This window comes from Phascolarctos cinereus, unplaced genomic scaffold, assembly GCF_003287225.1.
Source record: "Phascolarctos cinereus isolate Bilbo 61053 unplaced genomic scaffold, phaCin_HiC Scaffold_5;HRSCAF=322, whole genome shotgun sequence".
NCBI lineage: Eukaryota > Metazoa > Chordata > Mammalia > Diprotodontia > Phascolarctidae > Phascolarctos > Phascolarctos cinereus.
The window spans coordinates 12,668,278-12,683,762 of NW_027555958.1; the positions used below are offsets into that span (position 1 = coordinate 12,668,278).

A 15,485-nucleotide genomic window follows, 5' to 3' on the forward strand; every position below is an offset into this window, starting at 1 on the left:
GTTTAGATTCAGGAAACACTTTTTCTCAGTTAGAGTTGCCCGCCAGTGTAATGGGCTGGCGTGGGAGGTAGTGGCTTTCTCCTCTCTGGAGACTTGCAGACGCATCCTCCCACTGTGTGTCTGCTTGTTGGCGATGGCGCGATGAGAGTGTGTTTGGGGGCGGGGGAATGACAAGAGTAGACTGGACAGGCCTTGGAAAAGGGCAAGAACTCATCCAAAGCACATGGCCGTTGTTCTTGAAGTTTCCCCGGAACATCGCCGGCTCTCCTAATGCTGCTGATGCTAGCCGCCATTTGTGTCTCGTCTCCCATGTGCCGGGCGGTGTGCAGAGAGCTTCCCGAATGTTCCCTCATTTGATCCCCATAACAGCCCTAGGAGGCAGATGCTTTGGTGGTAGCCCTGTGGAGAGGCAGGGTGATGTAGAAGAAAGAATCATCATCACAATGGTTACTGTAGCCAGCGTTTATTTGGCACCTCCCTCATTCCTCCTCGTTGGCTTGAGCTATTCGGAGGGGGAATCTTGGAGAGGAGCCAGGCATCTTGTGTGGCCTGTGATCTCGACCCTCGAGCATCCTCTTCTTGGATTCTTTCTGGGAAGCAAAGGCCTTGGAAACTTAGCCCATAGCCTCAAATGAAAAGTGAACTTTATGTGATGGTTTTCCTTTTTAACTTATGGCTGGGGTGACAGAGACTTTGGTGAACTTTGTTTCTGCAGAACAATGAGAACTCTGCTCTAAGTGGACACGCTGGTAGGTAGATGATTTCAACACAGATGGAAAAACAAACAGCTGATCATTCTTCAGTCCCATTCAGTTCAGCCCATGTCAGTGTTTCCAGAGTACGCCCAGAATGGTAAAAGTTGGCTTGCAGCTGAGCCTTCGCTAAGAAGGGGCCAGCCCCAAAAAGGATTTATTTATTTATTTTGGCCCGTGTCATTTAAAAATGATAATGAGTACAAGGCACCCTCCAGTTGTCTGGTTTGGGGGCTTAGCCCATATGTATTTGCTTTTGCACCTGGAAACTCTAGTTTGTTTGGTTAAGGCTGGGTTTTGGAGGTTGGGGGCTGGGGGAGCTAGAATAACAAACAAAAATATAAAATATTGAATGTTGAAAAATGTTTAGCTTGCTACTTTTTCATGAGGATTTTTAATACTCCTGGTACGACGCCTACATGTGTCTTTACTGGAGAGATGTGGTTTCAGTTTCTTGGGTGAATGTGCATTTTATAAGTGTTTTTTTTTTAAAGGAAATTAAACATTAAAGGAATTTAAGTACTTTACTCTTTATATAATATAACTAAGAAAAGCCAGGAACTTCAGGGTTGGTTTTTTAAAATTTAATAAATATAATCCATTTTCCACCATTTTGTTTATTATGGCTGGGCCTTTTAAAAGTTAGAGTTTATTTTGATTTTGTTGTATTTCAGCAGATGTGCACAATAAATTAACCTATCTCTTTTCTTCATTGGGGCTTGGGGCAGTATAAAATAACATCTAGTTCTAGGGCATTTTGACATGCAAGTGATTTAGCTTCATTCAGCCTCTGTTGTCCTCTGGGTTGTTGTGTGACACTTAGCAAATGAGTCACGTGAAACAAGCAGAGTAAATTGGGCCGAAGGCTGGATTTCAGAGTGAAAATTCAGGCAGATGTAAGACTCATCTTACAGAAGTATCTTCTTCTGGACCTCCGTTTCCTCATCTGTCACATGATGACGTTAGACTGGATATGACATACAAGATATCGTTTCGTTCATTCCCCTACCATTTGTGATCACGTCGTGTGTGTAGAACGGGCAAGGTGGAAGGCCAGGTCCATCACTTACATCATGGCTGAGTCATTCAGCCTCTTAGAACCTCACTTTCCTTGTGTCAAATTGGAATTACAAGTTTTGAACTCCCCTTTGCACCAGGAAATTATGAGGAAAATATTTCATGTCTAACTGATAGACAAAGCATTTAGTTAGCTCTGGCTATATGCCAAACATTATACTAAGTGTGGGGGAGTATAAATGCAGAAGAGGAACCTGGCCCTGCCTTCAAGAAGCTTACTTTCTAACAGAGAGAGACAATGCATTATATAAAGTTCAGCTGCCAGTGACCAGAAAGGCCAGGCCATTCTAAGGACTTAGAGGGGTGGAAGAGATGGCAAAGCCCTGGGATCCTGGGGGCATCGAGGCAGCCCTGAAGGAGTAGAGTTGCTGACTCCTGTCCAGTCCCATGTGGGGAGACAAAGGGAAGGCAAAGGGGGGGAGTGCGCACCAGGAGCAGGGGAGCTATCTCCCCCCCTTCCTTGTGGCGCCCGCCCAGACAGTGTACTATTGTGTCCAGGCCTTGTGCTAGAGGAGGGAGGATAGGAAAGTGGTGGTGATGGTGACAATATGCCTCGTGCCTTACCAGGACCAAGAATTTCACAAACGTTTAGGAGGCTGTGATTCTTTCTGCGTAATGTGTCAGCAGAATTCTGTTTTTATCATGAATGGAAAGTGTTTCCTAGTAATAAAGAGCCAGACCTCCTGTTAGGAGGACCTGGAATCAAACCCTGCTTTTAGTGCACCGTGCCTCTGCAGTCGCAGGGAAGTTCTTTGATCTCCCGATTTCCTGAGTCTTTCAGAGTTATATCCTGAGGTGTAGCTTGATTGGATGCTGGAAATCCTTGACTCATTGATGTATTCTGGTCATCTAGGAAATGAGAATGCTGATGCACAGAGCGCACCCCAGGGAGACCTCCTCAAGCCCCAAGACCCGAGACTTTGCCCTGACAACTTGCTGCAAAGATCTGCCAAGGTAACAAGCCATCCCCCTCTGGGCAGGAGGCCTTGATTTGCCCCTTCTGTTCTGGGGGTCCCAGATGCCCCAGTGACCAGCAGGCTCATGCCCCTGGAGCCGCCTCCTCTGGCTCAGTGAGGCAAGTGGCATTGGCTTTCTCTGGGATGTCAGTGAAGGAGAATGTGATTTTCCAGGGAGCACCTTGTCCTTCTAGGAAGATTGTCCTGGTGTGCATGCCATGGTATGCCAGCCAGCTGGCTCTCATTTGAGTGGAAGCTCCTTGAGGGCAGGGCCTAGCTTCGCTCAGGTGTGTCCCCAGCCCCTAGATCAGTGCGTGTTGATTGTTTGCTGCTTCTGCCTGGCTGCCTCCAGGTCTCAGGGAATGTGGTTTTCTCCTCTACCTTATGCAACAGGAAGCATGTTGTGGTTTAAAAAAAAAGACTCCCTTATAAAAGAAAACAAGTCAAGATGGCTGAAGACGTCACTGCTGGCAGTGAGTATAAAGAAGCCTGAAAATCTGAGAGGGAGACGGTCGATGGGGGGCTGTAACTGAGCTCATATCCCATCGTAATGTGCTAGGCTCCTTTCTCCTGAAGCTTATGAAGACACTACTGTGTAGTGGGGCCTTTTTTTGTGTGTGCTTAAATGGGGATTCTGTGGGCACATAGAATTACGAGTTACCAGTCCGTGGGATCATTGGCTCTCTTTGGACAAGAGAAATAGCCTGACTCAGGGACTGCTCTTAGAAACTCTCTTCTGCCTCCTTCGATTTCTCCTGGTGTGACACACAGGTAGCTCCAGCTTTTTATCATTTCAGGTAGTTTATATCTTGGAGAAGAAGCACTCTCGGGCAGCCACTGGATTCATCAAGCTCCTGGCTGATAAGAACAGTGAGCTGTTCAGGAAATATGCCTTGTTTTCACCCTCTGATCACCGAGTCCCGAGGGTTTATGTGCCCCTTGCTGACTGCCCGCTGGACTTTGTGACTCGGCCTAATGACCATGCCCGAACACTCTTTGTCTGCAGGATTGTGGCCTGGGAGGAACACAGCCACTTTGCAGTGGGGTAGGTGATCATGTGTGTGCTTAGGGGACCAGGGGGACCTACTGTTTGCTGGGGGTGGGGCTTCATTTGTTTATTGGACAGCCAGAGGACTTGGCTTATTTGCATTCTAAGTACCACTTACATTTGAAGAAGGCAGGATGGGGAGGCTGTTGTTCCTTTTAGCTGCGTGAACTTACCTGCTGTGGTGTCATTTCCCTCTGGACCCAACAAAGGCTGCGGATGATCTCCCTTTGCAAAGAAGGGAAACCCATTCTGGCCTTGACACTCAGTCGGGGGGCAGCTAGGTGGCACAGTGGATAGAGCACCGGCCCTGAAGTCGGGAGGACCTGAGTTCAAATCTGGCCTCAGACTAGACACTTGGCACTTAACTAACTAGCTGTGTGACCTTAGGCAAGTCACTTAACCCCAATTGCCTAAAACCAAAAAACAAACAAAAAAACAAAATAAAAAGACACTCAGTCAGTTCATGGTTTCCATTTCCAGATGTGTATTGAAAATAAACTGCTTTACCATGCACTTAGACTAAGCCCTTGGTGGTACCAACTGGCCCAAGGCATGGTGAAAGTCAGGGGCATTCTCAGGGGATATTACTTTGCCTTGGATTAAAGCACGTATGTATTTGGAATATCTTGCCTTTTTTTTTTTTTTGGTTAAAGAATGAGTCTTCAAAGTTTTGTCCAATTTAGTGATTACCAAAAAAAAAACAAACCACCAAAAAACCCCCCAAACTCCATCATGGATAGGAGTGTGGCATTCTTTTTCATAGATTCATAAAATGTCAGACTTGGAAGGGGTATGAAGGTGACTTAGTCCAACCTCTTCATTTTACAGATGAGGAAACTGAGGTATGGAGAGGCAAAGTGGTATGTTTGAGGGCATGCATTTATTTGAATTCTTGGGCCACCATTTTGAGAAATAGATGAATGAGTGAATGGAAAAGCATTTATTAAGTAATTACTATGTCCTATGCTAAGTACTGGGGACTCAAATAGAAAAAAATGGCACAGGCCTCGCTTTCACTGTATTGGAAAAGACATCAAGTTCTATAAAAGAGTTCAACCAATGGAAAGGCTCAGAAACTCTTAAGGACAGAGCATGTAGCAAGGCTTTGCAGGCCTTAGTTTTCCCAACAGATGAGAATGGGAAAATGTGGCTCACAACAAGATGTCTAAGTAACAGATCCCAGTAACCTAAGTGAGGCTCATGTGGCTTTCATGAATGACCTTTGCAGTTCAGTGTTTTAACATCTGTCAGTTATATCAGGTTTAAAAGACAGGACAAAAATATAAGGTATGTTACTAATTGTTGAAAGCAAAATGGTTTCTGTGCATTGCACAAAAGGAACAGCGTAACAGCAGATGAATACCTTTATCTGATATGAAAGCTAGTAACTCAGTTTCCCTTGCTTCCAGTTGTGGGGCCAGTGAAATATTGCTATATTTTTTCTAATTGCCATATGAAGAGATAGGAAGAAAATGTGCTATCGTAGAGAGGGGCCACTTTTGCATAGCACACTGGAGTGGGGTGAATAGAGTGCTGGGCTTGGCGTCTCCAGGACTTGAGCTCTAATCGAGCCAGTGTCAGAGCTGCGGTAGCTGCAAGACCCTACTCCAGTCACTGTGCACCCTCTTGGTCTCAGTTCTGCCATCTGGCAAATGAATGTGATAATTGTTGTGACAAACAAATGAGAGAAGAATGGTAAGGTGCTGGGCGAACCTTCGGGCCTCATGAAGATGCTGCTGTGATGATGACGGCAGGGATGATGGTGGTGGTGATAACGATGGTGATGATGACGATGATGATGGTGATGGTGACGATGATGATGGTGATGGTGACGGTGATAACGATGGTGATGGTGATGGTGACGATGATGGTGGTGGTGATGGTGGTGGTGATGACGATGACGGTGACAATGATGATGGTGATGGTGATAATGATGGTGATGATGATGATGACAGTGATGATGGTGACGGTGGTGATGGTGACGATGACGATGGTGACGGTGATAACGATGATGATGATGATGATGATGGTGATGGTGGTGGTGGTGGTGACGATGGTGATGATGGTGATGATGAGAATGGTGGTGACGTGACGATGACGATGATGGTGGTGGTGATGATGACGGTGACAATGACAATTAGTGATGGTGATAACGATGGTGATGATGATAACAGTGATGATGGTGATGGTGGTGGTGACGGTGACGATGATGGTGACAGTGACGATGGTGACGACGACGACAGTGGTGATGGTGGTGGTGATGGTGATGATGATGACGGTGACAGTGACAGTGGTGATGATGATGATGACGGTGGTGGTGATGGTGGTGTGATGACGATGATGGTGACAATGACGATGGTGACGGTGATAATGATGGTGATGATGACGATGACAGTGATGATGGTGGTGGTGACGGTGACGATGATGGTGACAATGACGATGGTGATGGTGATGATGACGACGACAGTGATGATGGTGATGGTGGTGGTGACGGTGACGATGATGGTGACAGTGACGATGGTGATGGTGATGATGACGATGACAGTGATGATGGTGATGGTGGTGGTGACGGTGACGATGATGGTGGTGATGGTGATGACGATGACGGTGACAGTGACGATGGTGACGGTGATGACGATGGTGATGATGACGATGACAGTGAAGATGGTGATGGTGACGGTGACAATGATAATGATGGTGGTGGTGGTGGTGGTGATGACGGTGACGGTGACAATGACGATAGTGACGGTGGTGACGATGGTGATGATGACGATGATAGTGAAGATGGTGATGGTGGTGGTGACGGTGACGATGATGGTGACAATGACGATGGTGACGGTGATGATGACGATGACAGTGATGATGGTGGTGGTGACGGTGACGATGACGGTGACAGTGACGATGGTGACGGTGATGACGATGGTGATGATGACGGTGACAGTGACGATGGTGATGGTGAGAATGGTGGTGGTGGTGATGATGATGATGATGATAGTGATTTACATGTCACCAATGTGATTGCTCCTTTCCATTCTGCTGACATCACTGTGGTTCAGGCTCTCACTACTTCATTCGGGGCTGTGCCAGAGGTAGCCTGTACTTGCCTGTGAGAGCTGATTGTTAAATTTTCAGTGGGAGTGTTCACACCGCTGAAATCAGCTGACACTACAAAGCAGGGCTTGACTTAGTATTTTAATGACTGCTGTCCTGCCATTGATGGTTCAGCATTTATTAGCCCCCACTTGACCTTGGATCAAGGATTATTGCAATGGCAGACCCTGCTGGGCTGTCATACCAATAATGTCTTTTCCTCATGTGGTCTGCGGTCTCATGAAATGTTACTTTCATTGTGTTGCCCTCTACTCACATACTGGAGGGATTCTCTCTTTCCCAGCACATCCAGTGCCCGGGGACTTGTTTTTCAAGACTCCCAAATGTGATGCCTGCTTTTATCCAACTTCTTGCTCACTTTTATTTCCCAGCATGAGCCTCCTATCTGTTCAGATCCATCTCTTCATTGTCCTTCTGAAGACCTTATGTTCTTTCTCAACTTTCAGAAATTGGCAGAAATTAATAATTGTGGGGCACCCAGGAAGTGCAGTGGATAGAGTGCTAGGCCTGGAGTCAGGAAGACCTGAGTTCGGATCTGGCCTCAGACACTTACTTAGCTATGTGAACGCGGCCAAGTCATTTTACCCTGTTGCCTCAGTTTCCTTATCTGTAAAATGAGCTGGAGGAGGAAATGGCAAACCCCTCCAGTGTCTTTGCCAAGAAAACCCCAAATGGGGCCATGAAGAGTCAGAGAGGACTGAACAACAACAAATAATAATTGACATTTGTATCGTTTTTATGGTTTGCCCAGTACTTTATATATATTATCTCATTTACGCCCTCTGAGGTGGGTCCTTGGTATTATTTCTCTATTTTACAGATGAGGAAAGAGAGGCAGCTGGAGTGCTGGGCCTGGATTCGGGAGGACCTAGTTCAAATCCAGCCTCAGACACTAAACTGTGCTGCCCAGGCAAGTCACTTCACCTCTGTTTGCCCGAGTTTCCTTGCCTGGAAAATGGAGAGAGATAATAACAGCGTCCGCCTCTTCCAAGGCGGTCGTGAGCACCAAATGAGATGGTGACTGCAGAGCGCACGCGCGGTGCACACGCTAGCTGGCATCAGCTGTCACAGAGACGCGGAGTGATTTGGCCATGGTGACGCAGTTCTTAAATGTGGAGTGAGTGCCTCTGCTCGCCCCACTTGCAGTGATTTTTGACTCTAGCTCAGCATGCTGACTCTCCTAAATTCAGAACACTTTGCTTTCACCTAAGGAGTTGCCGTCTATGTCTGAGCTGTATAAGCTGTATGGAACTGGAGCTGTCTTGGAGCCCTTGTCAGTTAATGTCATGTGCATGGGTTGACCCTGTAACTGCATCCTCGTCCCATAGGAAAATGGTGTCTGCACAGGCAGAAAGGGCCTCTTGTCTAGGCTGACTCTGCGCGCTTTTGCTGAGCTCCTCCAGAGCCAGCTGTGGGTCACCACTGGGGCATCTGGCACCTGGGAGCTAAGCAGGATGCATAGGCACCTTTGGCGCCATCCAGGCTTGCCTCTGTATGAGGTCCAAACTCTGGTTCTGGCCTTTCCCTCCATGTGTCCCAAGATCCAGTCCTGTTGCTCAGGCCCGCCTCTTAGTGGGCTTGCTCTGAGCAGCCCCTTTCTCACCCTCTGAGCTAAGAGCTGATGGTGACCGTGCCTTTTGGTTTCTCCTGATGTCCTAGGAACACTGGGTGTGGCAAAGAGAAAGGAAATTTGTTGGGCTGGGCAAGGGGCAGCCCTGGAGGTGAGGGGAGGTGCAGGCTTCTCTCTTATCTGCCCTTTTGACAGGTCCCATTGTGCATCCCTGATGTAACTGTTTCACAAGCGTCTGCGTGGCAAGGGTGTGGGCAGGAAGCCTTCCCCAGTGCCTGGATGGGAAAGCTTGAAAGGCTCTCTGAGGTTATTTCCACCCAGAGTTCTTGGTGGGAAACCTTCTTGGATGGGAGTTTGAAGTAGATAATGGGCGAAGGGAGCTGATGGAAAAAGGATGTCAGCTTTGCTTTTTGTCCTCCTTATCTACTGAGAAAGGAAAATTGAAAGTGAACTATTATGGATGTTGGCCTTTTTCTAATGAAATTCTGTTTCTCTGGGTAAGGGAGTTTAAAAATCTCTCTTGAGAGGTAAACTTCCTTAATTCATTCACCAAACATTCATGAAAATTATACTAAATGAGTTATGAGGGTTCAGTGATATTAGTGATGAATTTGCAGCACAGCTTTTTTTCTTCCAAGATCAAGCTGCTTAACCCTGGGGGTTCCCGTAGCCTTTTCAGTTGAGGTGTCTGTTACTAATCTCCAGGCTCCACCCAGTGCATTGGGAGCCTGTGCTGAATCGTTGAGGTGTTCTTGGGGGCTCCTGACCACTGGGCTTTCCTCATTTGGCTTTGTGGCAGAGAGAGGAAGGAACATGACCAGAGCACATGGGTATACACATGTTTGGGCACGCTTTTCCTGTGAGCAAGTTGTCTTGGGCACCATTACCTCTGCTCTGTGCTCTGTCTTCCTATTCCTTCCTCAATTTCATGTGCTACTTGTCCTTCATGGTACTCTCTGGTTGGCCCATGCATCTATACATAAACAAAGCTAGACTAATTGTGCGCCCCTATCTGCAGCACAGCGTGTGTGTTTGTGTGTGTGTGGGGGTAAAGTGGAAGAAACTTGACATAAATGCACATAGTTTTAAATTCTAAGTTTTCTAATGAATGAAAATCCATCTTCTTTCCCTACTGTCCCCCCACACCATTGAAATCTAACCCTTTTTCATTGCAAAAGAAAGAAAACAAAACCCTTCTAACAAGTATGCCTAGTGAAGCAAAAAAAAAATTGCTTTGTCCATGTTAAATATCTATATATATCTATCTATATATATATATATCTATCTATGTCTGTCTGTCTGTCTGTCTGTCTGTCTATCTATCTATCTATCTGTCTATCTGTCTATCTATCTATCTATATCTTTCTTTGCACCTTAAGTCTAGTGTCTCTTATCAAGAGATGGGGCACATGTTTGAGAGTTGGTGCTCTGGACTTGTGGTTGGTCATTGCTATGATCCGAGTTCAGAAGTATTTCAAAGTTGTTTGTTTTTACAATCTTGTTACTGTATAAGTTGTCCTCCTGCTTGTGCTGCCTTCCTTCTGCTTTAGTGCAGAGAAATTTCCCAGGTTTCTCTGAAACTGTGCCCTGCATCTTTTCTTCCATCACAGTGGTGTTCCATTACATTCAGGCACCATAATTGTCAGCTGATGAGCAGTTAGTTTCCAGTTCCTTACTCCTACAAAAAGAGCTCTTGTAAATATCTTTATGCCTATTTTCCACCTTTTCATCTTTCGTTGAGTGTTTTAAAAAAATGAACTTTTTTTTTATACCACTCTGTGGCACTCAGGTATGGTTTGTGGTAAGCTGTATTTCATGGTTCCATGAGGCAGTAATATGTGGTGTGCACTTTTTGAAGCGCTTTCCTTGCGTTCATCCGTGCCTTCTCTGAGTAAAGATAATGGCAGGTAAGAGTAGAGGTTGTGATTGGACAGTCATTTGACCCTCTGTAAGAGAAAAGGAGAGACATGCCCTTGTCTAGTCCAGTTTGTCAGGAGATGAGCAATCTCCCCATTTTCCATGCTCTAGGTCACAAGTTGGAGTCAGTACCTTAGCCCTTGTGGCCTGCCAAGACACGCTCTGCTTAAATGTTGCCTGTCACGTGTGTTCCATTTTAGGGTGGCTTTCCTGCTTTCCTTATGTTTGTGACCATGGCCTCACTCTGACTCAAGACTTGAATGGGTAGAGAACTTATCCTGTTTATCCCTGGTGGGTGATGTCAACCTTGGGAAGAAGTGGTATTTGTTGGAAGAATGAGGTCTCTGAGGGGAGGAAGCTTGTCATTGAGATAACTGTCCCGTCAATGGGTTTCAACATTTTGCTCTCCATGATGGACATAGTGGGATGACAGTGTTGTCGACCAAACGTGAATTCAAAGATTGGGTTAAGTAGGAAAAGTGTCCGGGCTGGGGCGGGGGCTCCTGGAGAACAGCTTTCCAGTGCCCCCTGCTGACTGATGAGAACTTGACCCTGTTGGAGACAAAGCTGTCCCTGAACAAGGTGAAGGGATTGAGGGGGTAGGGTGGAGGGTGCAGGCAGGCTCTGTCATTTCTGTATTGGACATTTGTCTTGAACTCTGCTGACAAGGTCATTGTTTCCAGTCCCTGCTTCAAACGTTCTGGTGCGAGCGACAGGCTTGTAGAGCTGAAGCGGGACACCTGATCTGGTCCATTCCCCAGTAGTAGATCCCGAATTCTTGGGCTCACATTTACGGCTTTCACCTCAGATAGCTTACTGTCTCGCTGTCCCTGTTCTGCTGCCTCTGAACTCTGCCTCACCTCTCTTTTCCTCATTTTTCTGTCTTTGCCGTATTCTCGGTTGTGATGCCTTAGTTTTGAAACATCAGTTTGCTTATTTCTTGTGCTTTAGTATCTCCCTTTCCTTCAAGAGCCTCTCAGAAGTTCACATCTTGGTCAGAGCCAACAACAGCAAAATGGGGCTGCTGTGTGCCTTCCCAGGCGCTGTGGCAATCAGCGTGTGCGCAGCAAAGCGTTCATTAAGTGCCCCCTGTGTGCCAGGCAGCGTGCTAAACCTGGGGGTGTACAGAGAAAGGCAGAAGACAGCGCCCTGCCCTGGGGGAGCCCTGGTGGTCCAGTGGGAATGACAGCATGGAGACAGCTGGGCACAAATAAGACCTGCACGCACACACACACACACACACACACACACACGCACACACATGCACACACGCGCACACACACACACTAAACCGAAGATAACCAGTAGAGGGAAGGCAGCAGCATCAAGGGGCATTAGGAAAGGTGTCCTGTTACACTCAGTGAGTGGAAGCCTTAGCTCTGCTGCGAATTAGGTTGTGATGATCCCTTAGAGCTTCCTCGCTCTATAGAAGCAGTCTGAATAATGTCACATTTAAGGTTGTATACGCCAGCGCTTACTTGAGAAGTATGTTCAACAAAGAGCTCACTGTGTTGAGAAACACGGATGCCTTTGGAATGCTTTGGTTGTGTACAAATGTTGTTGATTACATGGTTTATTAAATACAAATATGGATATATTTAAAAAAAGAAGGGAAGGTGTCCTGGAGGCGTGGGATTTGAGCTGGGACTTGGAGGAAGCCAGGGAGGCCAAGAGATCGAGGTCAGGAGTGAGAACATTCCAGGCATGAGGGTCAGCTAGGCATGCGCCTGGATTCGGGAGATGGAGGGTCCTGGTGTGAGGAGCAGCCGGGAAGCTGGGCTCACTGCCCCAGAGAGAATGTGGGGCAGACAGGCCAATGAAGATCAGAAAGGGCTTTCTGGGGGATGGCGTGTCAGGGAGGTGGCAGATCAGGAAGGGCTCTGAACACCAGTGATCCTGGAGCTTATATGAAGCCTTTGGACTTGAATGAAGTGGAGGGTCACTTTAGGAGGATCATTTGGAAAGCTGAGTGGAGGATGCCTTGGAGTGGAGAGAGGCTCGAGGCTCGAGGCTCGAGGCCGACTGACTCTGTGAGCTGTACTTGCCAAACTGGCGAGGATGCCGTGCCGCATCGTTCGACAGTACTGCTTAATTATGTCATGCTTCATCTAGCCCTGGGTTGTTATGGGCTTGTTTGTAAAAATTGCTTTGGTCACTGTCTTTGAACAGGCTTGATTTCCTTTGTAATGAAAACCCGAGGAGGGATCCGTAAGCTTCACCAGTCTGCCCACGGGCCCTCTATAGAAAAAAGGCTGAGAAATTTTGATGCAGACCTAGTTTTGCTTGAAAGGGCTGTACACGACTATTGTGTTTGGTCTATTTGCCGCGAGTAAAACAGCACCTGTTTTCATCAGTTTAAACTCAACAGACTCGGGTTGAAATATGCATCTCCATACCCAAAGCAGCCAGAAGGCACGCCCAGCTCTCTTCTCCCTCCAAGCGTCCACCAGACTTACTGTGTTATTTTTAAAGTTGTCCTGGCTTCGTCTGGGTTTCCCAGGGACTCGCCTCCTGCTTTCTTCTGTGCGTTTACAAAACGCTTTCTGACCCTGTGAGTGTGCGTGTTCTGGAGTATTGGGACTGATGATAAGCAGTAGCTCTAATGGTTTTAGCAAAAGTATCTTTTCTAGGGGAAACAGATCCCTTCCAAGGAGAATCTGAGAGAGGAGGAAGGAAGGCCCATCCCTTTGTTTTTCCAAAACAAACAAACCAACAAACAAAACATGCAGATCTAAGTTCCCTTCTTCTTTCTCTTCTCCAGATAGGGCCCATTCCTGGTGACTTTACCATCTGGGGTGGGTTAAGGTGGGAGTCGGCTCTATAGGATTTCCCTCCGCCTAGGGGCTTCCTCTTCATTTTTCACTTGGCCGTCACCTCAGCAGTGTCACAGACAGCTGTATGCCGTGGAACGGGCCCGAAAAGTGAATTTCTCATCTCATATCAGCTATAAAAAAGTGGGCCTGAGGGAGTGGACTGGGAGAGGCTTTTTCCAGGTGAGACCAGCAGCCATTCCCATGGTCAGGTAACAAATCAGGGAGGTATTTATAGAATATTTGTATCTGTAGAAACATTAAAACACTTGATGATGTTATGAGGAGAAATGCTTCCTTTGTCCTAAGTTTGTTGTTTCTATTTTATTCCATTAAATACTATTGCGGGTATGCGGGCTTGCTGGTCATCACAGAATGAGAGGTTATCATCTGGGTAATTAGATCACAGTGGCCTAACTTTTCGTAGGGCTGTTTCTGGCAGGAACAGTGTTCCTGTTTCTCCCTGTCTTGAGTTCCTTGAAGACATGCCTGGATGAAGTGGGGTGCAGGATGGTTGGTACAGCTGTTGCAGTGCAGAGGGATGGGCAGTTATGAGTGACTGCTTTGTCCCAGGCCCTCTCCCCTCTAGCTCCAGCCATGCATTTGTGGAGAGCAAACATCTCAGAATACAAGGCATTGGTATTCTAGGTCCTTGCTGATGATGAAGCAAGTGCTGTGATCTGGATGGGGGATTTTCATCTGTTTCATGGGTTTTACTTCTGAGGGTTCAGGGCTTAGTCTGCAAGTTCCTTTGGATGAACAGCCACACAGCACCTGAAGAAAAGCATGTGGGAGTTCTGGAAGATGCTTTCTTACTTCTCTACATCCCTGCTGAGAGGGGTGCTTCTCTCTGGCCTGAAGCAGAAAGGCCTGAGGACAGTGTGGAAACCGGTGATATTGACCTTTAGTCCATGCAAAGAAAAGCTTTGTTTAGAAGAAGCCCAGTGAGTTTAAACTGAAACCTAACTGAGCTGTAAGAAGCATTTTTTCTGTGTGGCAGGTATGAGTCTGCGAAGGAGCTCGTTGGTGGGTTGTAGTGCTGTTCTCGTGGCTTGTACAAAGCCTAGGAGAAGGTGGTAGCCTTGGAGTAGCATGGGGGCCAAGCCCCGGTTCAGTAGGAATCTCTGGTTCCATATGCAGTCACTGCTCTCATGCTTATCCGTTAGATTTCTCTCTTCTACAAGAAACCTCTCTGCCTTGGTGGACATCACGTCTATCTCCAGTGGAAGTCTGGAGCACGTTTGTTTAAATAGAAAATGTTCTCTGGAACCTTGTAAAATAAATGTTAATTACTGTTAATAGGAGCTTTGACTTCTCCATCAGAGCTGGAAACCGTAACCAAAATATTCTTCTGTCCTTATGAGCCATGTTGTAGTTTCAGCAAACATAGCCAGATTCCTTTGGCTCAGAATGGAATCTGAGAGAAAAGCTGGCCAGGATATGAGCTCCTAGAAGACCAAGGAAGACCCCTTTCTGTTCTTTCCTTCTTTCTCTGGCCTGAAGGACCCAGCTTCCCTGTTGTTGTACATGGCAGATCAGTTATTGCTTCTGCCTTCCTCTGTCTGCTTCGTATTCTGGTCCCTGGTGGTACCAGAGTCATCATCCACTCTAAACCTCACCCAGTGAACATTTGCCTTCCTTACTCAATGAGCAGGTTTCCTCTCCTCTCTGTCTCCCATCCTAATCCTGGGAACTTCCACATACATATTCATGCCTACTCCAATACTCCTACTTCCTAGTTTTTCAGTGTGTTCTGTTTCCACACAGAAATGGTCATCTCGCTTCATCTCGCTACTGCCCACACGTCTCTGTTCATGAACTCTGAAATTTCTTTATCAGATCAGTCGTTTATCATTCTGCTTTTCTGTATGCCTTAGGACCCTATCCCTATTCGTTGTCCTCATTCTAACCTACTGTCTTGTCTTTCCTAGGCCATCATTCCCACCTAGACTGGCTGTACTCCCTTTTTCTTTATTTTAACCTCTTGGTGAATCAGCTCAATCCTCCACTCTCCTCTCTATTAGAATGATCACTCCTCTTATTAGCTCCCATCCCAGGTTATTTGTCACCATCTGCCTCTTTCGCTCCCGTTTACGTGCTGTTGAATGGATCTGGTGGAAATCACGAAATCGTGCCGATTGAAGCCACAACACACTTATCTTAACTAATCTCAGTGGCATTGCGAGCCCAAATAGTGGAACTGTCTCATTTGCCACAGCAGGCATTGGAAGCCTTCTTGGCTCT

The 15,485-nt window shown here is 46.7% G+C and overlaps 1 protein-coding gene across 5 annotated transcripts in view; it reads left to right on the top strand.

Moving 5' to 3' along the window:
* DIS3L2 (DIS3 like 3'-5' exoribonuclease 2) overlaps window positions 1-15,485 on the top strand; it is a 358,658-nt gene that overhangs the window by 139,664 nt on the left and 203,509 nt on the right. For all 5 annotated transcript variants that reach the window (XM_020972180.2, XM_078154658.1, XM_020972186.2 and 2 more), the window contains 2 exons: window positions 2,683-2,783; window positions 3,583-3,830. In XM_020972180.2, the coding sequence (XP_020827839.1) occupies window positions 2,683-2,783; window positions 3,583-3,830 (349 nt within the window). The remainder of the gene's footprint in view (window positions 1-2,682; window positions 2,784-3,582; window positions 3,831-15,485) is intronic.